The following is a 25,723-nucleotide window of genomic DNA, read 5'->3' on the forward strand; positions in this document are numbered from 1 at the left end:
TTTGTTTAGTTTTAGATATTGAGGGTTATATACAGAAACATTTTTGGATAAGTGTATATTCTAGAGACATTTAGTATACATACAAATGTCCTTGCTCTGTCAGCTGGGAGGGCCTAAATGAAGTGATTCCTTGAGAGCAACAAGCACACGCAGTGCCCAGATCTTGATTTCTGTTACCATTTCCCAGTAAAAGGAACCAGGACTCCTTGGAGAAACGCTGATTCAAGCACTGGGCCAGGAAATATACAGTGGATAGATAATGAGCTCAGAGCATCTTGTGACACTGGAAAGTTAGGAAGTACACTGAAAATTCATCAATCAATCAATAATGGAAATATATATATATATATAGAGAGAGAGAGATGGGAGTTTTTCAAAGCGGCAGGGACACAGGAGCCAACTGAAAGAACTCCCTACAGCCAAAGTTGAAACAGTCTGGGAAAGAAAATAAAGCTCTGTTAGGTTATAACCCAAAGATGAAATAAATCTCCACAGGTCTACACTGATATAAATTATGAAAAGTACATAAATAGAAAAGAAACAAATCTCCTACTCAGTAGTAGTTAAAATAATTTATATAGAGGCTCTGCCCCGAAGGGGTAAGTAAAACTGCCACTCCTCCAGTGTGGGCTATGAACACGTGGGGTTTAACAGAACGGGGTAGAGCAGGGCCTCTGTACCTGGTGAAACCTGACACTGTTACCTCTGCACCTCGGCCAGGTGACCCAGAGCAGCATCAACAGTGGTAAGTCTTGTGGGTGCCATGCACTTGTGGTATGATGGTGATTGTAGGGGTGACTGCGTGAACTATCTGGGATCTCTGTACTGTCTTCACAATTTTTCTGTAAATCTAGTACTTCTAAAAATAAAGTTTTGGGGTTTTTTTTTTTAAAATTCAGGATGATGAAATCTAGACTGAAGGAAACTTTACAAAAGAAATGAGCTGGTTTCTTCAGTAAATTAATTACAAGGGAAGAGGAGATGGGGGCAGAATCCATACATTAAAAGAGATGGAGGAGACATATCCAGTGAAGGGATTATTTAGATCCTAATCTGAAGAAACAAAGACTGTGGGGGGGGGGGAGATGTGAATACTGAGTGGATATTTGATCTATAGGAATTATTGATCATGTTGTAAGTGTAATTGGATAAGGAAATGGCAACCTACTCCACTATTTTTGCCTGGAGAATTCCATGGACACAGGAACCTTGTGGGCTCCAGTCCCTGGGGTCACAAAGAGTCAGACAGAACTGAGCGACTGACACTTTTAAGCGTGATAGTAGTGTAGCTTTCTCCAAAAAAAGTTTCTTTATCTTTTAGAGATACACGCTGAAATATTTATGAATGATAAAAAAATTAACCAGCGAGGGAGTAATGGTGAGACTATAAATAAAATCAAGATTGGCCACATATTGATCATTTCTGAAGCTAAGGGATCGTTCCCTAACAAAGGCATACTATATTATTCTCTTTATATATAGTTTGATGTTTTTCACAGTTTAAAAGCTCTTTGACTTCTCGTGAAGTTAAAGGTAAAGGTTATAATTTACATTTGAATAAAGCTTTGCATTTCACACAACTCTTTCACAGAGAGGATCTCTTTTGGTCCAGGAGACGGGCGGGGGTGGGGGGGGGGTGAGAGTTTGGTTTTACTTTTTAGGCAAAAGAAGACTGCAAGCATCCCCCATTTGCCAGAAAATTTTACACCATCCCATTTAATCCTCATAAAAGTTGCCAGGTGTTTCAAATGCAGAGCCAAGATTAAGAACTGCTGATTTTGAAGACTATAGGATGGGAGGAGGAGGGAGGGAGAGGAGGTGCCACCTGCGGAGAGCTGCCAGCAGGAGCCCATTGAGGTTTACCCACCAGTACTTACTGAAAGGGCTAGATGCTGCTGCTATTATTATTAATTTTTAGGCATTCACATACCTGCAGTTACATCCAGCAGCCTTCAGGGAGGTGGCATTCTCAGAAGCCAGCTCTCTTCTTGATTGTTTGCAGGCACAGCATCAAAAATATCCACAGCTGTGTTGTCTGGAGCTCATCAGGTGGGTCCCTTAGAGGACAGAATTTTTCAGATACTTCCAGCTTCATACCTGGACCTCTCTCCACTGAATACCCTACAAATGCCTCAAATCCAGCATACCCAGGAATGAGCTACTTCTCCCCCACCTGCATCTCTTATACCCCCACCTCTGTGAATGCCTGTCCTGTCCGGCCCGCCTTCTGGAAACCTAGGAGCCTCCTCGACACCCTGCTCCTTTGCCCACCCCAGGGAACCCTCACTCCTCAGCTCCCTCTCCTGGTCTCCACCCTCCATGCCCAGACTCATCACGTGATGATCAGGCTTCATCTTTGCACCTGGATCAGCCTAATGTTGCTTTATCTCAGACATTTTTCAAACCTGCCCTCCACACAGTCTCAAGTTACAGCTCAAAGTCATGTCTTCCTCAGGCGCTGCGCACTTCTACGGATTCAGCAAAGTAAACTCAGCAGCTCACGTGTGGAGTTCTGTGGTGCCTAGTGGTTAGGGTTCTGGCCGTTCACTACCGTGGCCAGGGTTCAGTCCCTGCTTGGAGAGCTGAGTTCCCGCAAGCTGTGTGACATGGCCAAAAAATAGAGCAGTGTTTAGGAACCTACTTCCCTGGTGGAGCAGAGCTTAAGATTCTGTGCTTCCAATGAAGGAGGCATGGGTTTGATCCGGTCAGGGAACTAAAATGCCACATGCCGTGCTGTATGGTCAAAAATATAAATAAAAATAAAGGAACTAAAAAAAAAAAAACCAAACAGCTCACAAGTGAACTTTGCCTTCTGTATTAGTGATCTGTTGCTGAAATGTACTGTTAAAAGGTAGAGGCTTAACAATAAACACATCTCACTGTGGCTGATGCTCAGGAATTACAGAATGGCCGGCTAGATGGTTCTGGCTCAGAGTTTCTCACGCTGTGTTCATCTAGCAATCAGCACGGGCTGCATCAGATGAAGGCTTGACTAGGGCAGAAGAATTTGCTTCCCAGGTGGCTCACTATATGACTGGAAGTTAGAGCTGGTGGCAGAAGCCTCAGTTTCATGCCACGTAGATCTTGCCATGGGGTTGCTCGAGTGCCCTCATGACACAGTGGCCGGCTTCTTTCAGAGTGAGGCACCAAGGGAAAGCAACCTGGGATCCATATCTTTTATGACTAGTGTCAGAAGTCATACATGACTTCTACAGGATCCTCCTGACCACCAGTCCATCCTTGATGGCACATGATAGGGAGCTGCACAGACAGAGCAAGATACCTACCAGAGGTGAGGGCCCACTGGGGGTGTCTTGGAGACCAGCCACACACCTTCCTCTCAAACCTGCCACGGTCACCCTCGCACTCGATGAACTAGCAGCATGAAAAGACGGCATGTTCTTCGTGCCTGTAAGATCTTTGTCTCCTTCTTGCCTGAATTTTCCCCCAGCTTTCAGTTCAATTCAGTCACTCAGTCGTGTCCTCAGCTTTACTGAGGTATAATTGACCAAGAAAAATTGTATATACTTGAGGGGTGCAATATAATGATTTGATATATTTGCTAGACATATACATCGTGAAATTACCACAATCAGGCTAATTAATGTATCTTATCACCTCACATAGTTACTATTTTATGTATGTGTGTGGTGAGAACACTTAAGATTTATTTCTAGGCAATGTGTAAGTCTACAGTAATACAGTATTATTAACTACAGTCCTTATGTATATAAAATCTCTAGAACTTATTCACTGCATATAACTGAAACATCGTGCCCTTTAACCAACTATCCCTGTTAAGTTTCCTGCTCCTGAGTGATAATACAGCTGGAACAGTTCCGTGACCAAACTCAGAGTCTGGGGGTAGGAAAATACCCACCTCCTATGACAGTAGGAAGAACTAAGAAGTTAAAGAGTAGTCAAGGGTCCAGGGAGGGGTGAACTGGAGCCAAAAATTCAATCTTTAAGAGCAGGAAAAAGCGTAATATTTTGGGAAGAAAAAACTCTAGTTGCTGAATGATTGTCTTCCAACTAAACTTACAACTCTGCTTTGCAAATACTCTATTAGCATTAAGCTTTATTTTCTGTGTAAATCTTAATGGCTCCAGGAGAATCCCCATGGACAGAGGAGCTTGGTGGGCTGCAGTCCATGAAATCACAAAGAGTTGGACACCACTGAGCAGTGCTCCTAATGAGTATTTACGGATATATTATTTCATAAAACATATTTGTTGGACTAAATTTCTGAATTTTCTTCTGAAGTTGGGGGAGAGCTGAGTATACTGAGGGCACTGGGGATGCAGCTTATGTTGTGGGTTCCTGCATGTGAAGTGTGTTGAGGCCTGGGCAGGACGTGGAGCTGGTCCTTGGCATCACTCAAAGGCCTTCCCAGAGCTGCTTTCTTCACAGCCTCTCAGCTCTCAACTGACTGTAAGCAAATTCCTAGTCAAATAACTGGCTGAAAATGGCATAAAGTGTTGACTTTTGGGGTGTGTTTGGATGTCAGTACTAGAATCTTAACCACCTAAGGAGGCCTTCAGGGATGAATCTCTAATGATGGGAGATGAGGCAGCCTGATAATAAAAATTAATAATTCCTCTTCCAAAGTTGAGAGCATCTTAACAGCATCGTAACAGCATTTAAAGCATGTGCACATGAGCCCCATGAGCAATTCCCCATGATTCAACATGCGACATTATCTTGCTTATTTTTTATGGCAATCTTCAGGCAAAGGCAGGAAACTGAGCTTCCAAGGAAATGACTTGTGCTTGATCTCACAGTACATGGTGAGAGTGGGTCCAGAGTCCTAGTCATCTGCGAGGTGGTTGGTGGTTTAGTTGCTAAGTCGTGTCTGAGTCTTTGCGACCCCAAGGACTGTAGCCTGCCAGGCTCCTCTGCCCTTGGGATTCTTCAGCCAAGAATACTGGAGTGGGTTGCTATTTCCTTCTCCAGGGGATCTTTCCAACCCATGAATTGAACCCAGGTCTCCTGCATTGTAATCAGATCCTTTACCAACTGAGCTATGAGGGAAATCATCTGGGAGCAAGTTCAATTGTTTTCCTTATGCAAACAAAGACCACTTTTTTAATGTGGACCATTTTTAAAGTCTATTGAATTTGTTGCAGTACTGTTTCTGTTTCATATTTTAGGTGTTTTTTTTTTTTTTTTTTGCCACAAGGCACGGGAGATCTTAACTCCCCAACCAAGGATTGAACTTGCACCCCCTGTACTGGAAGGCAGATTCTTAACCACTAGACTGCCAGGGAAGTCCCAGGAAGATCATTTTAAAATACTCTTTGCTGTGTGGTCACTCCTGTCCCTTTCTCCTCCCCTTCTCTGTCTCTGCCTCCCTCTCACCCCTTTCTTCTTCTCTTCCATTTTTCATTTTTCCTCCTTTATCATGTTGGTGGCCTGGCCCCCTTCCCTTCTGACACAGTAGTTAAGGCACATGAGTTGCCCCACCATCTTGAAAGAGGAGTGGAGTATCTTCCCTCCTTGAGCTGCTGTCTAATTTGCCTGCCTCCTTTATCCTGAGCCTATATAATGGACTGAGAGCTTTCACTTTGGCCCCAGGCCCAAATACATTAAATAATTAATTCCCATCACTCTCCTTTGTGCGCCTTATTTCTACATCACCCAGAATAGCTGGTGGCATTTCCCCTGCATAAAAAGAAAGCAGAGAGGTCAGTTGGCATTTCTGAAATATATATGTATTTTACAAAGCCACGCACTAGCAGAGCTTCTTTATTCCCTCACTCCTGTGACTGATTCATAACAAGCAGCTTCCTAGCTCTCCAATTGCTCAGCCAATTTCCACTTACCATCTTGCAATCTGGTCAGTGATTAATGCCCACATGGAGTATGGCTGAGGGACAAAGCATTTTTCCAATGGTAAAATCCAAAAGGAATTTTCTAGTCATTTTAAGTCTGTGCTGCTGCTCCCAGTAAACCCGCTGGAAAGTAAACAAAGTGAGCTTCTTTTATAAGACATGGAGCTCTGATCCAAGATGGTATTTCTTCTAGCTTTCCTTTTTGTGAAGGCTGATACAGTGCACAGCATAAATCCTGGGGGATAACATGTTTTCCTTCTGCACCTGTCTTCCTAGACATTGTAGGGGACAAGAATAGGCCACCTCCAAATATGTCACTTTGGCATAAGGATTATTTTGAGCTGAAAGTAATTAAGAAACAGCAGATGCAGGAAGAGCTCTGTTAAAAGCATCATTTCCCATGAGAAATGCACCCTCCCTGGACTGGGGAAAGGATAACATTTTTATCACTGGAGATGGGGCACCGATGCCGAGACATATCTGTGCAGACTCCTAACTCACCCCTTATCTGCCACCAGTTCCATGTGTCTCCTTGTTACAGCCCCACAATTCACCCCCCTTGGAGATAAAATCTCTTTTCCCTCTGTTTGTCACATCTTCACATATTGATCCCTGCTCTTTCGTCAAAATAGTGTTCAAGTTGTCAGGCCTGTTTCTTTGGCAGTTTCACTTCTTTCTAAAAAGCACCCCCCCCCCCCCCCCCACACACACATATGTCATGTAAAAACATTAAATCAAGTAAAATGTGTATCCTTTTTCTTCTGCTGTCTGTGGTCACTTTACTTTGAAGACTCCAGCTACAGAACTTAAGAGGGTAAGTTTAGTTCAGTCGCTCAGTCATGTCCAGCTCTTTATGACCCCATGGACCGCAGCACACCAGGCCTCCCTGTCCATCACCAACTCCTGGAGTTTACCCAAACTCATGTCCATTGAGTCCGTGATGCCATCCAACCATCTCATCCTCTGTCGTCCCCTTCTCCCCCAGCCCTCAATCTTTCCCAGCATCAGGGTCTTTTAAAATGAGTCAGCTCTTCACATCAGGTGGCCAAAGTATTGGAGTTTCAGTTTCAACATCAGTCCTTCCAATGAACACTCAGGGCTGATCTCCCTTAGGATGGACTGGTTGGATCTCCTTGCAGTCCAAGGGACTCTCAAGAGTCTTCTCCAACACCACAGTTCAAAAGCATCAGTTCTTCAGTGCTCAACTTTCTTTTTGGTCCTACTCTCACATCCATACATAACTACTGGAAAAACCATAGCTTTAACTAGACAGACCTTTGTTGGCAAAGTAATGTCTCTGCTTTTTAATATGCTGTCTAGGTTGGTCATTGGAGAAGGAAATGGCAACCCACTCCAGTGTTCTTGCCTGGAGAATCCCAGGGACGGGGGAGCCTGGTGGGCTGCCGTCTATGGGGTCACACAGAGTTGGACACAACTGAAGTGACTTAGCATCAGCAGCAGCAGGTTGGTCATAACTTTCCTTCCAAGGAGTAAGTGTCTTTTAATTTCATGGCTACAGTCACCATCTGCAGTGATTTTAGAGCCCCCAAAATAAAGTCAGCCACTGTTTCCCCATCATACTGTTCATGGGGTTCTCAAGGCAAGGATACTCAAGTGGTTTGCCATTCCCTTCTCCAGTGGACCACATTTTGTCAGAACTCTCCACCATGACCCATCTGTCTTGGGTGGCCCTACGTGGCATGGCTTAGTTTCATTGAGTTAGACAAGGCTGTGGTCCATGTGATCATATTGGCTAGTTTTCTGTGATTGTGGTTTCAGTCTGTCTGCCCTCTGATGCCCTCTCTCAGCGCCTACTGTCTTACTGGGGTTTCACTTCCCTTGGACGTGGGGTATGTCTTCATGGCTGCTCCAGCAAAGTGCAGCCATTGCTCTTGACCTTGGACATGGGGTATCTCCTGTCAGCCGCTCCAGCTGGTAAAAGGGTAAAGGCAGTCTTTCCCCCCTCCAGTATGTTCTTAAATGCAGGGTGATATTCCCTGGACATGTTTTACTTGTGAAATAGTTGAAAATCTACCTATTTCCTCTTCTGACCCAAAAACTCACCCAAGTGTCAGGGAGAAGGAAATTTCCCCTCTGCCCCTCTTGAGTTCTTGTGACTGGACTAAAAATAAAATTGACACCAGACAGAGTAACAGGGACTTGAACCTGGCCAAAATCCAGTTTAGGACTCCAACCCACGTGACCAGGACTCTCTCTCTGGTGAAAAGATTTGATGAAGCAAGATTCTTATAGTAATGAGCATAGCACTGGACAATAATAGGCAACAAACAAAGTCTTAGCTCCTCTAAGTAGTAATTATCCTTAGATGGATGTGCTACGTTCAACAAGATACTTCTGGATAAGACAAGAGAAAAATAGGTGATTTATTTTATAGCCACGAATAAAAGTCTTTAATACTCCTTGGATGAGTTTGGGGAATACATCACAGAAAGGATTCGCTCTATCCTTACACATATGCACTTCTTGCTTGTTAGGCATTCAAGGGTAAAGTGGGCCAAAAGCAGGTAACCTGAGACATCTGGTCCCTGAGAAGCAGCTCAGCATGTCAGAGGCTGGGGACCAACCCCCCTCAGGAGCAGGCTGCCCACAGTCCCTGGAGACTCAGAGCAGTCGGCACTGAGTGGAAATGTGAAGAGCACGTGCCTCTCCAAGACCAAGGCCAGGGTGAGCCAACCCTGCTGGGACCCAAAGGCAGTAGAGCAGGACTACTCTTGAGGAAGACAAGCCAATCCATGTGCCCATCTCACAGTATAGACCTGGCAACACTAAGGCCCAAGTGTACTACTCTCTGAGGGAGATTGACAAGGGATTGAAGGTCGAGACCGCTGCTCTGCACCCATGTCCCAGAACAGAGGTCAGCGACAGTGCTGATGGATTTTCACAGGCGCCTTGTCCACTGGGACCCGCTTGCTTCTGACAGTTGCTTCATGATGGTTCTGGGGAAGATCGACCCCTTCTGCCCTGGTGATCAGCAACTGCTCCTCAAAGTAGAGTAGTTGGTCAACCTCAAAACAGTCGCTGGCTCGAGGCACCACTGTTTCCAGAGCTGCCCAGACCTCTGCCTCGCTGGCTCCCCGCTGCCTTGCTCTCTTGAGGTAACTGTAGACCTCCTCAAACACCTCTGCTCCCAGCTTCTGCACAGCGGATCTGCCAGGCAAGTCAGGAAAGAGCAAGAAAAGTTACACACTGAGAAACCGTACAGTCAGCCCTGTGTGTCCACAGGTGGTTGAAGCTAGGGGTGCGGAACCTGTGGATACGAAGAATGACTGCACTGCCATTTTACACAAGGGACTTGAGCACCCATGGATTTTGGTATTTGCAGAGAGCAGGCACATTTTCTGGAACCAATCCTCTGTGGATACCATGTTTGTGTTTTTTTGGATATCATGCTTTTTAAAATCATTAATTAGTGACTTTCCTGGTGGTCCTGGTGGCTGAGATTCCGTGCTCACAAGGCAGGAGACCCAGGTTTGATCCCTCCACAGGGAACTAGATCCCACACACTATGCTCTCAGTGAAGGAGGACTGGTTGATCCATGGTGAGACAACTAGATCCCACATGATGCAACTAAGACCTGGAACAGACAAATAAATAAATGAGTATAAAAAAATTTTTTAATGAAAAATGTTGTGCGATGAATTAGGTTGATGATTATACAGTCGTCCCTTTGGCAGGGCATTCGTTCAGGACCCCTTGCAAATACCCAAACCATGGATGCTCAAGTCCCTTTTATAAAATGGCATAGTATTTGCATATAACCTATGTACATATCATGGAGAAGGCAATGACAATGCACTCCAGTGATCTTGCCTGGACAATCTCATGGGCGGAGGAGCCTGGTAGGTTGCAGTCCATGGGGTTGCCAAGAGTCGGACACGACTGAGTGACTTCACTTTCACTTTTCAGTTTCATGCATTGGAGAAGGAAATGGCAACCCACTCCAGTGTTCTTGCCTGGAGAATCCTAGGGACGGGGTAGCCCGGTGGGCTGTCGTCTATGGGGTCGCACAGTCGGACACAACTGAAGCGACTTAGCAGCAGCAGCAGCAGCATGCACATATCATCTCTAGATGACTTACAATACATAATACAATGTAAATGTTATGTAAATACTTGTAAATACAATGTAAATGATATGTAAATTGTTGCTGGCTTGCAGCAAATTCAAGTTTTGCTTTTTAGAACTTTCTAGAATTTCTTTTTCAAATATTTTTGATCCCCAGTTGGTTGAAGACACAGATGCAGAGCCCAAGGATACTAAGGGGCAAGTATAAATATTTTTATAACTTTAAGTGTGAAGAAATGTTTCTTTACTCTTCATTTTAATGAATTTGGTGAAAAGAAAAATCAGTTCTTTTTCCCCAGAATCTTAAATGCATTACTGCTAGACAATAATGATAGTAATGCTAACAATAACTGAAGGCATTAATCACAAATGCTTTCATTTATTTTTTTAAGCTTTTATTGTACAGTATTGTACAACCTTGTAATCCCTAGAACACATAGAACTGGGTTAGGTATTATGACAGATAAAAAGAAGTAACTGATCCTGATCTAGTTTACAGGCTTGTAATTATAATGCAAGATATATGCAACTTAAATTTTAACTTACACTTTTATATTAAGTCAGAGCTTACAAAATGTTTTTACATTTATTCTCTCAGATGACCCTTGTAAACTAAGCAACACATTGAATGTTCATCTCCATTTTACAGATGACAATAAGTATGTTGGCTTTCACAAACTTACACAGCTAATGGTTGACGGCACTTGAACTCAAACACAGGTCTTAGAACTTCAAGTGCTGGAGAGAGTGGCAGCCCTAGGGCCCCACATCCTCCAGCTTGTGTAGGTTTCCCACCTTTGCTAAGAGATTATCAGGACCGAACCCAAGGTGCTTCACATCTGTAGTCACCTCAGCCACTCCCAGAAATTCATACTTTCCTTGCTGACATGTACCAAACCACAGTCAGATCCTATCACTTCACTGTCTCAGACTCCTGTAACATTAGGGTCTGGCCCCTTCCCTACTCTCATTTATCAGGCTGTGCATAATCTGCCGCCTGCCTGTCTCCACCAACCTGCTCTGTCTTGTCCACAGTCTGCTTTAGCCATTAGGTTCCAGGCACACCTACCTCCTTTCTGTTCCTCAAAAACAACCCAAGCTTATTCCCACCTCTGGGTCTGTGCACAAGCTGTACCCTCTTCCCTAAAATGCTTCCCCCTTTGATCTTTACATCACTGCCTCCTTCTTGCCATTCACATCTCAGCTTAAATATCACCTTCTTGGAGAAACCATCCTTTACCACCGAGTCTAAGAGATCCATCCAGTTGTTCTACAGGATCACACCACCTGAACTATTTGCACAGCACATATTGCTTTTGGTATTTTTCTTCCATCTTTTTGCATGTATCTGTTTGCTGTTGGCCTCTCCCTACTTCCCTAATTAGCATACAAATTCCATAAAGGAGGGACTCAGCACCTAGAGCAGGACCAGGCATTCAGTAGGTGCTCAGGAAAGACTTGGGGAATGAAAGAATGACCTAGATGGCCACAAAGTGCCATCAAATAGTGTCTCATGAAAGTTCCTGGTTGGGAAAATCAGGGATACCTTGTGGAAGAGGCGGAGGCACCATCTCACTTGAGCTGTAAGAGCTGGAGGACGTGTGTGGGAGCAGCGGGAGACCAGTGAGGTGCCTGGTGGGTGTTGAGGATGCGCAAAGAAGTGGGTGAGAGCCACATGAACACAACGTTAAAGAAACCTTAGAATGTGATTATTAATATTAACCGCTGATGATAAGCCCCAAATGTCCCCTGAAACCATACTAACAGTTCTTGCACTTTCTCTGTGTGCCAGGCTCCATTCTGAGCATCATCTCAGATCATCCCTTAAATCTTCATAACAGTATAGATAGACATTATTGTTATTCTCATTTTACAGATGAAGAAACTGAGATACTGAATGTATATATACAGGGAGAGGGCATCATGTAACCTGCCCACGAGCACCTAACTTTTAAGCGGTGGAGCTGGAATGTGAGTCCCAGCAGTTTCACTCCAGTACTCATTCTTTTCATCACTAGGATACGGACTTCGGATTCAGAGAGATCAGAGTTGGATCCTGGCTCTCCCTTTCACAGGCTGCATGACCTCGTGCCAGTTCCTTAACCTCTCTGAGCCTTGGGCTTTTCATATTTAAGTGGTATTTACACACACACAGGTGGCACAGTGGTGAAGAATTTGCCTGCCAATTTAGGAAGCAGGTGATGGCAGGTTTGATCCCTGGGTTGGGAAGATCCCCTGGAGTAGGAAATGGCAACCCACTCCACTATTCTTGCCTGGGAAAATTCCATGGACAGAGGAGTCTGGCAGGCTACAGTCCATGGGGTCACAAAGAGTTGGACACGACTGAATGACTGAGCACACGCACACACACACACACACACACACACACACACACATTTAAGCAGAGCACCTGTTGCCTACCAGGAACCTGATAGCCATTGTTTCACTCTCATGTACATTATTGTTGCTTCCCCAGTGGAGAATTACACAGTAATCCCACTTCAGTTCAACTGGGAGCTTCAAGTAATTTTGTTGTTCTGCCGCCAGTTGAGACACTATTTTACATACTTTTATCTTTTCTAGCTGAATTTGGAGGGGAAAATGACATAAAAAGACTGGTGGCACAGTGGGATTTAAGAAAAAGTAATTTTGTAGAGAGAAAACTGAGCTTAACAGAAAGCATTAAGAAACACAGATTATTCTTTAGACACAGTTTAAGGAAACCTTGAAAAATGATTTTAAAGAACATAAGAAATTCCTGCACATTAAATATGTATGAGGCACCACAGGAATAGAAGAGGGCCATGAGCTCTCCCTTTAATACCACTGACTTAATGGTCATTGGTACTAACAAGTACCAGGAACCTTTATGAAAGGTGGATTTTGTACCACTTCTCTCCATGTCTAGTATTTCCAATGTCCATCCTGAATCTGGTGGGCAGAGACAGATGGCCACTTTACATGCTTGGACAACACGTGACACCCCTAGAGGGGTTGTGTGACTTTTAGGCCCTTTCTGAAAATGGTGGTGCAATAGGTTCTTGTTGGGTACCCGGTTACAGCTAACCATTCCTGGAAGGGCTATTTTATTTGTGATCTAAACATCCTCCAGCAAATGTTGATGAATAAACTCACTGTCTAAAAAGGAAAATCCATCTAGGTATAATTTATGAAACACAGCTAAAATATAGGGCATTGAAAGGTTGACAGTAAGCAAATCTAAAAACAAAAGATATGCCAGGCAAATAAAAACCAGAAGAAATATGCGTTAGTATATATGTTTTATGAAACAAAATAGATTTTAAGGGGAAAAAAAAGCCTTAATAGAATAAAGAATGCCACTAGATAATGAAAACAGTTCAATCCACCAGGAAGAAATGAAAATTCTAAATCTGCATGCCTCTAATAAAGTAGAATAAAAATACATCAAATGCAGGACTTCCCAGATGCTCCGGTGTTGAAGAATCTGCCTTGCAAAGTAGGGGACTCAGTTCGATCCCTTGTTGAGGAATTAAGATCCCATGTGTCTAGAGAGTCTACTTTTTGCAAAACAAACCAAAGCCAGAAAAAGAAAAAAAAAAAATTCATCAAGCAGTACAGGGAGAAATTGTCAGATACATTCTCATAATGTAGGATTTCAATTATTGATATAGGAAAGCATTGGAAAAAATTAGTAACAGAAAATCTGAATATACTTATTAAGCTAGATTTAATAGATATATATAGGACCCTCTCCCATCTGATGATTATAGCACCCACATTCTCCCCAGACTCTCATGTAACATTTACAAAAAACTGACCATATACTAGACAACAACTCAAGTTACTACACTTTTCAAACACTGATTTTTATACGAGATCTTGTTATCTGACCACAGTACGATTGTTAGAAACTTGTAACAAAAATATGTGGTAAACATTTCTGTGTTTTTAAATTTATTTATTCCAAATAAATTGTGGGCCAATAACAAAATCAGGCATGCCGTAAACAAATGCCAAAAGAAAACTGACAGGTGCTTTAAGATTTACATGTTGTAAGATTGCAGCATAAATCTTCGCTGACACTCAGAAAACAGGCTGTAATATTCCTGCAGTGATGTGTTCTAGTATTTTAGGAATCACAAAACAGAATATTCTATTTCAGGGGTCTTTCCTGCTATTATCTAAGATTTGAAAAGGGAAGGGAGTGTTTCCTGTGTTGTTTAAGGGGGAAAGGGGGTTAGTTTTATCAAACAGAGAAACTATCCCTTTAGTTAGGCGGATAACTCAAGTAAAAAGAACTTACATTCTCAAATGGAAAAAAGTGTATTTCAATTGCTTTTCATCTATTTTGTCCCATGCTTCATATCCTTATTCAATTTTATCCTCTTGTTCAAAGTATTTTAAGTGTTTAAGGGACCCTAAATATCATCTTAGTCCAGATGCTTCGCTTGCAGGCAGGTGCTCTTTGGGTGGATCACCATCCTGCTGAGACAGTGGCAGACTCGGGGAGCTGAAGGAAGCCTCCAATGGTTCTAAAGAAGCTCCAGCTGCCTGGAGAAACCACCCAGTATGTATTTGGCTGATTTTCCAGCCGAAAGAGTGTCTTGTGGGGGAGCACTATGCTTACTCTCTCTCCTGTTTCCTCTAAGTCCTGTTTCTCATCCTCCAAACTTCACTAGCCTCTTCTCATGTTTAATTGTTATTTGTAAACAATATATTTATCACTTCTATTTACTTTCCCATCAACTACTCATTGCTCTGTGTGCCCTCTCTTTCTCCCAGGGCTGTAAAGAAGAGGGCTATGTCAATGTAGTTCTTTAGTGTTAGTCCCTCAGTCATGCCTGACTCTTTGCAACCCCAAGGACTGTAGCCTGCCAGGCTCCACTGTCTATGGGATTCTCCAGGCAAGAATACTAGAGTGGGTTGCCATTCCTTCTCCAGGGGAACCTTCCCATTGCAGGGATTGAGCCCTGGTCTCCAGCACTGAATGCAGATTCTTTATCAACCACCTGAGCCATCAGAAAATCAGTTCAAGGATGGCACACAAAAATGTGCTCACATTCTAAATATTATTTTAGTTGGAAGCAATCCCAAACTTACAGAAGAGTTACAGGTATAGTTCAAAGAACCCTTTTTTGGACTCTAGCCTTTTTGCTGACCTGATGTTTTTTCTCCTGTATTTTGTGTGTATTCTTTACAAATAAAGACTGTGTGTGTATTCCTTACAAATAAAGACACTCTCTTACATAACCACAGACCAACCATAAAAATCACAAAATTACCACTGATACATTACTGTCATCTAATTCTCCAGTCCATTTAATCTTCCCCAGTTGTCCAAGTTCATTTCATTTAGTTGCTCAGTCGTGTCTGACTCTTTGCGACCCCAGGGACTGCAGCACGCCAGGCTTCCCTGTCCATCACCAACTCCCAGAGCTTGCTCAAACTCATGTCCATCAAGTTGGTGATGCCTCATCCTCTGTGGTCCACTTCTCCTCCTGCCTTCAATCTTTCCCAGCAACAGGATCTTTTCCAATGAGTCAGTTCCTCACATCAGGTGGCCAAAGTACTGAAGTTTCAGCTTCAGCATCAGTCCTTCCAATGAATATTCAGGACTTATTCCTTTAGGATGGACAGTCCAAGGGACACTCAACAGTCTTTTCCAACACCACAGTTCAAAACCATCAATTCTTCAGCTCTCAGCTTTCTTTACGATCCAACTCTCACATCCATACAGAAAAACCATAGCCTTGACTAGACGGACCTTTGTCGGCAAAGTAATGTCTCTGCTTTTTAATATGTTGTCTAGAAAAGCTGATCACAGCTTTTCTTCCAAGGAGTTAGTGTCTTTTAATTTCATGGCTGCAGTCACCATCTGCAGTGATTTTGCAGCCCAAGAAAATAAAGTCTCTCACTGTTTCCATTTTTTCCCCATCTATTTGCCATGAAGTGTTGGGACCAGATACCATGATCTTCGCTTTCTGAATGTTGAGTTTTAAGGCAACTTTTTCACTCTCCTCTTTCACTTTCATCAAGAGGCTCTTCAGTTCCTCTTCACTTTCTGCCTTAAGGGTGTTGTCATCTGCATATCTGAGATTATTGATATTTCTCCCGGCAATTTTGATTCCAGCTTGTGCTTCATACAGCCTGGGATTTCACAAGATGTACTCTGCATATAAGTTAAATAAGCAGGGTGACAACATACGGCCTTGACGTACTCCCCAATTTGGAACTAGTCCGTTGTTCCTTGTCCAGGACTAACTATTGCCTCTTGACCTGCATATAGATTTCTCAGGAGGCAGGTCAGGTGGTCTGGTATTCTCATCTCTTTCAGAATTTTCCAGTTTGTTGTGATCTACACAGTCAAAGGCTTTGGCATAGTCAATAAAGCAGAAATAGATGTTTTTCTGGAACTCTCTTGCTTTTTCGATGATCCATTGGATGTTGGCAATTTGATCTCTGGTTTCTCTGCCTTTTCTAAAACCAGCTTGCACATCTGGAAGTTCTCAGTTCACGTACTGTTGAAGCCTGACTTGGAGAATTTTGAGGATTACTTTGCTAGCATATGAGATGAGTGCAATTGTGTGGTAGTTTGAACATCCTTGGCATTGCCTTTTTGGGGGATTGGAATGAAAACTGACCTTTTCCAGTCCTGTGGCCACTGCTGAGTTTTCCAAATTTGCTGGCATATTGAGTGCAACACTTTCACAGCATTATCTTTTAGGATTTGAAATAGCTCAGCTGGAATTCCATCACCTCCACTAACTTTGTTTGGAGTGATGCTTCCTAAGGTCCTCTTGACTTTGCATTCCAAGATGTCTGGCACTAGGTGAGTGATCACACCATCATGGTTATCTGGGTCATAAAGATCTTTTTTGTACAGTTCTGTGTATTCTTGCCACCTCTTCTTAATATCTTCTGCTTCGGTTAGGTCCATATCGTTTCTGTCATTTATTGTGCCCATCTTTGCATGAAATGTTCCCTTGGTATCTCTAATTTTCTTGAGGAGATCTCCAGTCTTTCCCATTCTATTGTTTTCCTCTATTTCTTTGCATTGATCTCTGAGGAAGGCTTTCTAATCTCTCCTTGCTATTCTTTGGAACTCTGCATTTAGTTGGGTATCTTCCTTTTCTCCTTAGCCTTTAGCTTCTCTTCTTTTCTCAGCTATTTGTAAGGCCTCCTCAGACAACCATTTTGCGTTTTTGCATTTCTTTTTCTTGGCTATAATCTTGATCACTGCCTCCTGTACAATCACGAACCTCTGTCCATAGTTCTTCAGGCACTCTGTCTATCAGATCTTAACCCTTGAATGTGTTTGTCACTCCTACTGTATAATCAGAAGGGATTTGATATTGGTCATACCTGAATGGCCTAGTGGTTTTCCCTACTTTCTTCAATTTAAGTCTGCATTTGGCATAAAGAGTAGTTTTGAGTATTTCCTATTTTATTTTCATCCCTGTTTCAAGTGGATTGGCTTTATCATCTTTGGATAAAAATGACCTCATATTTCTTTGAGTGAAAAGGCAGGAACCTTGTTCTTTAAAAAAGAATTCTATGTGCTAGTGGCTGTGTCTGTTTCATACATTCACACTGGGGCATCTAGAGAGTGCTGAGAGCCAGCCTGCTCCACCAGGAGGCCTTGGTGAAGGAGGGAGGGAGTGAGGAGCACAGGCTGCTCTGCACCTGTCACTCTCTGCCATGGGAGTGAAATAAGGCAGAGAGCAGCATCCAGGGGATTTTTGCCTCTGTTCTGAACAGTACTTTTAGCTTAACAGCAGAAAATATTTGACACCATCTTCTGCCTAGAAAGACCACAGGCAATTTCTCTTCAGGGAGAAGGAGTGAGTTTCCACCACCTGCTGTATCATCAGGTTTCCAATCTCCCTTAGCCCTGTCCTGTCTCTCAGGTCTAACAAGAAAGTCTCCCTCTTGCCTAGCACTGATTTGGTTTGCAAACTATTTCTCTCCCAGTAGAAATCCCCCAATAATGGCTACATTCACATTTCCTGTTTCCAGATTAATTAGCCTCTTAAGGAATGTGAAACTGAAAGCAAAGGACTTTTGTCTCTTTTCTGGTCTACTCCTTTACCTGGCTTGGGGCCCGCTAAGGGCCTTTCTTAGTCATCTTTGTATCCAGCATTTTCCAGCCACAAAACTGCCCCAGTGTTACTCATTCAGCACATTTTTAATAAGCACCTAGTGCTTGCCAAGTTCTAAGATGCAGCCATAAGCCCATGACCTCACAGAACTCATGCTTAAGTGGGAAAATGACAAATATAAAACAAATAAAGAAATAAGGTAATTTCAGATTTTTGCCTTTTGCTGCAAATGAAACAAACAGGGAAACAGAAGAGTGAGATCGCGGCTGCCTAGAAGATGGCTTGAATCCCCTAGCAAGGAGGAGGCAGAAAATGTGCTTCTAGGGGGCCTGTGGCCACCAGGCCCTGTGGGTTGAACTAACTCCCACATCTTTCTGACAAACCTTCAGGTAGAGGAAGCAAGGCCCGCCTCTAACATTTGTGGAGATGTAGCCAGAAGACCAATGGAGGCCCACGTGTGTCAAAATATTTATAAGTTGTGAACCAAGCTCACGAAGTGTTAAATAAAATATGACCTACCTTCTTACCCTGACAAATTAAATTCATAGAGACCTAGAAGGCCAGCTTCAGTATTCTCAGACTTCTGAGGTCTGCACTGGAACACGGCAGAGCTGGGTGAGCCAACCACAACCCTCATCCCTAGATGCACACCCTGCCCCTGCCCCCTCCCTCCCCAGCTGGCTCCAGCTCCTATTGTGACAGGTCCTGCACTTATGCCTGACACCTCAGCCCCTATGTCCAAGAGCCACTGATGCCTTCTGAAGATGGCCAGCCACCCTGTGGCCACCTGAGACTTAGGGCAGTGCGAACTGGTAGCACACACCACCCATGGGAGGAGGGCCTAAGGCAGAGGCCCACAGATTCTAGAAATGAACTTAGGTCATTTGGGCAGAGAATCGCAGGGTCCCAGGTGACCAGGGCACAGTCTAGGAGACCCAGGCTCTGAGGACGCCAGTCCCCTTGGCCCAATGGGCTACTGGGAGGATGACCAGAGGGGCACCGTCATCAGGCAGGCCCAGTGCTGGCCTTTTTGCCTGAGGCCTAGGGATGGGACTAGGAGGGAGGCTGCCTTTGTCAATGTGATTAAGGAAAGCCTCTCTGGGGGGGCAGTGGTAGGAATGGCATTCGAATGGAGACTTGGGTGGCCAGGTTCACTGGGGAGCAAGGCATTCCCAACTGAGGGAAGAGGTAGCCAGACAGGTTAAGCTTTGCGTGGAAGGAAAGAAGACTGGGGTGATGGAAGCCTCAGAGCAGCAGAATGACAGGCAGTGAGGGCAGACGCTCAGGCAGGACAGAGAGCTTGGAGGATGAGGAAGGGGTCCTGCCTTGACCTGTATGCAGTGGGGCCTTTGAAGGGCCGACAAGATCTGAGCCTTGTTATAACCAGATCACTCTTGTCCTCTGTGAAGTAAGTGAATCACAAGGAGCCACTGTCAAGGGCAAATCAAGAGATTTGAGCACCACACAAGGCTTCAGTGCCCTTGATATAAAGATCCTTCTGACTAATTCTTCCCCAAATTTTAGTACCAAGAAAACTCTCCTACTAAGCTGGTTCTTGTTGACTCAGAGGGTTTCTCCTCTTGTCCAGGCCACCTGGAAGCTCAGAGCTGATGCTTATTTGCAGGGTAAACTGTTCAATTTATCATCTGGCATCCAATCTCTCTCTCTCTCTCTCTCTTTTTTTTTTTTTTTTTTGCCATTCCATGCCTCATACGGAACTTCCCTGCCCACCTGGGGATGGAACCCATGACCCCTGGATTGGAAGCATGGAGTCTTAACCACTGTACCACCAGGAAAGTCCTCTAATCTCAATTTTATACATCACTTCTGATATATGTTTTTACAAACTTTTCTCAAAACACCAAAAAGTATATGTAAACAGCAATACTAGTTAGAAATGTAAGAAGTTGGGATGCAAGACACTGGTACCTGACCAGTAGTTCCTTTGGCAACATGTACACCAGAAGTTGTTTGTGTGTTTTATTTTTGATTGCTTGATATATTATAATTGAGGGGCAGGTAGTAAGGAGCTTTTAAATCCCTGTTAACCTTTGATACTAAAAAATTGTAACAACTTGTTGACATTCAGTTTCTAATCTTTATAAACAAATGAATGCCATGGCTTTTCACGACCCTCCGAACATTATTACAGGATGTCATAAAACATTTTATGATATACAAAAATGTGTAAAATATAATACAGTGAACAAGCATATCCAACTCCCAGTTTATGGATTCAAGCATTAGCAAATGAAGCTGAAGCTCTGAATTCTCTCACTAATTATAATCCCTTCCCAACCCCCAGAGGTAACCACTATTCTGAATCTGGTGTTTTATCATAAACAAGCATTAAAAAAAATACTTTTATTACATATGTAAGTATGTATCCCTCAAAAATAAGTAGGGCTGTTTTGTATGTTTTTACACTTCCAATAAGTGGTATCATACTTGGGTTTTTTCTTGCCTTTTTTTGCTAAAATTGTTGATATTTGCCCCCTGTGCTGCCAGAGCGTGCTGATTTTCTGTTTGTGCCAGCCCATGACTATTCTGAATTTGTTATCCTGATGAAGTACATTTCAGGTTGTTTCTACTACCTCCACCCCTTCACTACCACTTACACTAACAAAGCTGCTGGGAACATTTGTGAAAACCCTTTTTGGATTGTTTTTACTTCAAACTACAATATATATGTGTGTGTGTGTGTGTGTGTGTGTGTGTGTGTGCAAAACCAAGCCTTTCAGAGACAGTTCCTACATAATGTAATTATTTTCAGAATGACTTACCATCATTCATATCCTATCTTTTAGAATGGATCCAAGATGGATATTTTATAAGAAAATACAATCTAGAGAGGGATAGAATTACAGAACTTTTAAAAAGTCCTGCAAAGTAACAAGGAGTCATCTAATCAAATGCCTTCATTTTATAGGTGAGGAAAGTGACTCCAGGATGGGGGAGGGGCCTCCCCAGTGGTGAGCACTGAGCTTCAAGAATGGACTCTATACTGGCCTCTGCGAAGATGGACATACATGGGAGATAAACATAAAATAAACAAATCTCCAGTAGACAAGGCACCATGAGACGTGGACCACTTGGTGAAGTCCTTCCTGGCTGAATTACGACTGTGCTTCTCTTGGTCAATTCAAACCACTTTCTTAATTTTTCAAAAGTCAGTTTCATCCTAGCTTTGCCGGAGTCAAAGCAAAGAGCAGGAGATTAAACAGATTTTCTAATCAAACACAAGAATAATTGGATTTGCAAAGGAAAATGAAAAGAAATCACAAAGGAAAAGAAATTAGAACATAAATATGTTTGGGAGAATTCCTCAGAACAAGAGTAAGTTGTTATAGTTGGGGAACTACAGGTTTCCTTGGAGAAGAATGAATTTTAAAAGCTGCCTTTCATTTGATTAGATTCTGTAAGAATTCTCTCCTTGATTAAACTTTAGTTAGCCTTCTCTGTGTCCATCTTCTGCTCAAGGAGGCCTTGTCCTCGGCTGCAGCCTCTGTCCCACTGGGCCCAGTTTAGCAAAGATTCCCATGCCCTTCACACCTAAGCAATTCCCCTTGGCAATCTTCTGTCCACTGACTTCCTTCCTGCTCACTGGCTACACATCCCCAGCCGTCCCTGTTGTACTCAAGGAGAGGTCAGTCTCTCTCCCTTATCGCAGTAGTCTTGAGTAAAGTTCCTCACCTGTTTGATTTCTGTCTGGTGCAATTTTTCTGAGACAGATTCACGTCTCAGTGCCAGAAAGTTATTGGGTCCAGGGTAGAAACTGCCCATAGTGAGAAGGGCTGTGTCTTGGTTAACCTGAGACAGTCTCAGTGCCTGCCTGACATAGAAGCACAGTCACCAGTGGCGCCCATTCCATTGTCAAAAGGGTTCTGGTTTGGATAATATAGTATATGTTCGCCTACATGTGATGTGAAATTTACTGGCTAAATTGTCGTTGAGGACCTTAATGACAAGGGGACCTACTGGACTTCAAAATGGTGCTATAGCAACTACAAACGACAAAAGAGAGCAGACTCTTTAGATGAGAACATCTCTTTTAGTCCTGACTCCCCCTCCACCCCTCCCCCACTCCAAGACATACATAGTTACATTTGATTTGCATAATTTTATGTCCCAATTGAAATAGTTCTCCATGAATAAAACATGATTTTCATCACTTTGTAGCTCAACATGTTCACTTGTCACCTTTATTGTACCTCTCCCTTGATGACTACAGATTGGTTTATCACAGTATATTTACCATCAACGAGACATGCATTCCAGAGAGGAAAGGAGGGAGGAGATGAGCCCAGGAATGCCAATGTGCCACAGGCCCGAGGAAAAACAGCTGAGATCAGGGAATCACACCTCATTCTCTGCTGAGAACCAATAAAGGACTGAAATGAATTTGCAAAACAATAACTGAAGCTGACACCTGCCCTTGACAGGTGGGGGCAGACCAATTTTGCCCTGTGCTTTCACCTGCTGTGGAAAGGGACAGGTGGGAGGGATTCCCCTATAGCCTCCTGCCAGGAAACACTGGGTTTCTTGTCTTCTGCCCTAACCCCAAAGGAGGAGAGCCTTCATTAAGGTGAGGTTTGTGAGTAATTTTGAGCAATGGCTTTATAGTTACTTTCACTTATCTGAAACTATCTGCAAGAGGCCCTTATCTTGCAGAGTGCTCCCAGGTCCGATGGGATGGCTGCAAACTCGGTCCGCAATATCTCAGGCTCTGGCTTTAAGATACAGATGGGCTGGGGGGCGGAGGGAAAGGATTGAATTAGGATCATCTCCAAATTTCCTCCTACTGGGAAAGTCAAAGATTTTATCCTCAGCTAGGCTTGATAGCCCCTGTTTTATAGGCAGGAAGATTTGAAAGAAGAGAGAGCAAGGCCACTGAGGGAGACCGGTGCCTCTTGACTTCAGCGCTCCGTGTGTGACCCACAGGAGGAGATGGTCAATTTAGCAAGAGGAACCAAGGCTGTCAGAAGGGTACTTTTCCCTGGAAGCAGGATCCCGCCTGCAGCATCACCCCTCACTGGAGCTGGTTGGAAATGCAGGCTTTCAGGACCCACCCAGACCTACCGGATCAGATTTTTCCTTTCAGAAGACTCCAAGTGATTCATGTGCGCTTTAGAATCTGAGAACATGGGCTGGAGCTATGGATTACATTTTGAATAGGAGGACTCCATAAAGCATTTCAAACTATGATGAAGTTTTGAAGAAAATTCTGATGTTTTTATGGGATCAGGCCAGCTTTCTAAGCTCTGAGACATCATTTCCCATACCACACCCTCCACAGAATTACTGAACTTAAATTTCTTACAGTATGAGTTTAAATCTGATAAGAGTAATGCTTCCATGATGGGAGTCTTCATCAATTTCAGGCTGACTCTCTCTCATCTCTTCTCTCTCTCCTTCTCCCTAAATCTCAGATGTGCAGCTTTACATTAGTAATAATCTTGGATTCATAACACACTCTCAGCATCGTGTTTGTCTTAAGAGGAGGACACCAGCCTTGTTTGGGTTGGAGACTAGAAACTATAATCTGTTTGGTAGTTTGCTGGGTTTGCTTGCCCATGTTTGCCTGACTCCTAATTCTGCATCGGCTAGAAGCCCCCCTGCTTAAATAAGCAGGAAACCTCTCTCCCTTCAATTTGGGAAATATTCTATTCCAGTTTTATCTTACTGATGATCTAAAAAGTAACAAGCAAGCATAAACCTATGTTAATAGTTTTCCCACCTTTTCTTTGTATCTGGGACAGATATAGCAGAAATCATTTGCTGTGAAATGAAGTTTTGATTAGTTCTAAAATATATTAGATGTGTATAATCAGTAGTGTCTTGGGAAGAAACAGAAAGAATTAAATTGCAGGTTTTAGTTGAACTATGTGAAACTGCCAGTTTTACAGGTTAAAAAAGTTAAATATTGGCAATTTCATTTAGTCAAACTAGTTAGGATGTTTCACTTAAGATTTTCTTGACATAAGAAATATTCAGAGGTTTGACAGTGCTATTTGTGGAGGCTGAGTTGTCTCTTAAAAACAATTTTTTTTAAATTAATTTATTCATTTTTGTCTGTGCTGGGTTTCTTTGCTGCTTGGGTTTTTCTCTAGTTGCAGCAAGTGTGTCCTCCTCTCTAGTTGCAATGCTTGGGCTTCTCATTGTGGTGGCTTCTCTTGTTGCAGAGCATGGGTTCTAGAGTGAGTGGACTCAGTAGTTGCAGTTCCTGGGCTCTAGAGCACAGACTCAATTGTTGTGGCACATGGGTTTAGTTGCTCTGAGGCATGTAGGATCTTCTTGGATCAGGGATTGAACTCATGTCTCCTGCTTTGGCTCGTGGATTTTTTACCACTGAGCCACCACAGAAGTCCTGAGTTGTTTCTTTTATTTGGGGATATTTTTTGGAAGTTGGGCAAGTGCTTTGAAGACTAGACCACCACCTTTCTATTCTAAGCAGGCAGGGGAACATGGGCTGTGGGAAGGTGAAGTTTGGTTACAGATTTAGGATGAATGTGTCCTTGAAGGAGGCTTATAACCTTCTGAATCTGTGAAATATATAAATGGTGACACAGAAATATAGATAGCTGACACACAAACTGGAGTAAGTTTCTTTTCTACTTTCTTTCTACAGTCAGGTAGAGTTAATACTTGAACTCTGATAGGAGTAAGAAAAGAAAACATTCCCCCTTCCCTACATCAGCATCACTCTTTAGTTAGAATGAAAGGAGAGGAGTGAAGTCAAAGTGAAGGGTAAGAATCTCTTCCCTTTCTTGGTTAATTGTCACAGTCACACCTTCAGTTCAGTTCAGTTGCTCAGTCATGTCCAAGTCTTTGCGACCCCATGAATCACAGCACGCCAGGCCTCCCTGTCCATCACAAACTCCCGGAGTTCACTCAGACTCACATCCATCAAATCGGTGATGCCATCCAGCCATCTCTTCCCTTTTCCTCCTGCCCCCAACCCCTCCCAACATCACAGTCTTTTCCGATGAGTCAACTCTTTGCATGAGGTGGCCAAAGTACTGGAGTTTCAGTTTAGCATCATTCCTTCCAAAGAACACCCAGGACTGATCTCCTTCAGAATGGACTGGTTGGATCTCCTTGCAGTCCAAGGGACTTTCAGGAGTCTTCTCCAACACCACAGTTCAAAAGCATCAATTCTTCGGCACCTGCTGTATTCCATGGCATGGTGGGCATAATTCTATGATAGGCCAAACTGCATCATGTTCTAATTATGTATTCAAGTGTGCTCGTCCAAGGATCACACTTTGACTTGAAGGTAAGGAGTGCATGCTAAGTTGCTTCAACTGTGTGACTCTTTGTGACCCTATGGACCATACCTGTCAGGCTCCTCTGTCTCTAGGCAAAACTGGAGTGGGGTGCCATGTTCTTCTCCAGGGGAATCTCCCTGGCCCATGTCTCTTGCCTCTCCTGCATTGGCAGGCAGGTTCTTTACCACTCGCGCCACCTGGGAAGCCCTGACTCGAAGGAGAGACCATGCCTTAATTGTGATGACGTGCCCAGTGTCTTCAAGGCAGCTTGGCAGACAGTAGGTGTCAGTAACTGCTATACGGCAAAATTTAACATTTGTAGAACAAATGATGGCTTTTAGTAACTAATCACATTAACAAAAGTTGAAAATATTACATTAAAAATCTTTGTGGATTATGGAAACTAATTTAGCAATAAATATCAAGGGCCATATCCTATGAGCCAATAATTATAAC

The 25,723-nt window shown here is 43.3% G+C and overlaps 1 protein-coding gene across 1 annotated transcript in view; it reads right to left on the reverse strand.

Moving 5' to 3' along the window:
* Window positions 1-8,707: 8,707 nt before the first annotated feature.
* The window catches only part of NEK11 (NIMA related kinase 11), a 288,150-nt gene continuing 271,134 nt past the window's right edge, over window positions 8,708-25,723 (reverse strand). Inside the window, 1 exon segment of the mRNA XM_052650027.1 lies at window positions 8,708-8,999. Coding sequence (XP_052505987.1) covers window positions 8,708-8,999 — 292 coding nt within the window.

Source organism: Budorcas taxicolor, chromosome 1 (genome assembly GCF_023091745.1).
Source record: "Budorcas taxicolor isolate Tak-1 chromosome 1, Takin1.1, whole genome shotgun sequence".
NCBI lineage: Eukaryota > Metazoa > Chordata > Mammalia > Artiodactyla > Bovidae > Budorcas > Budorcas taxicolor.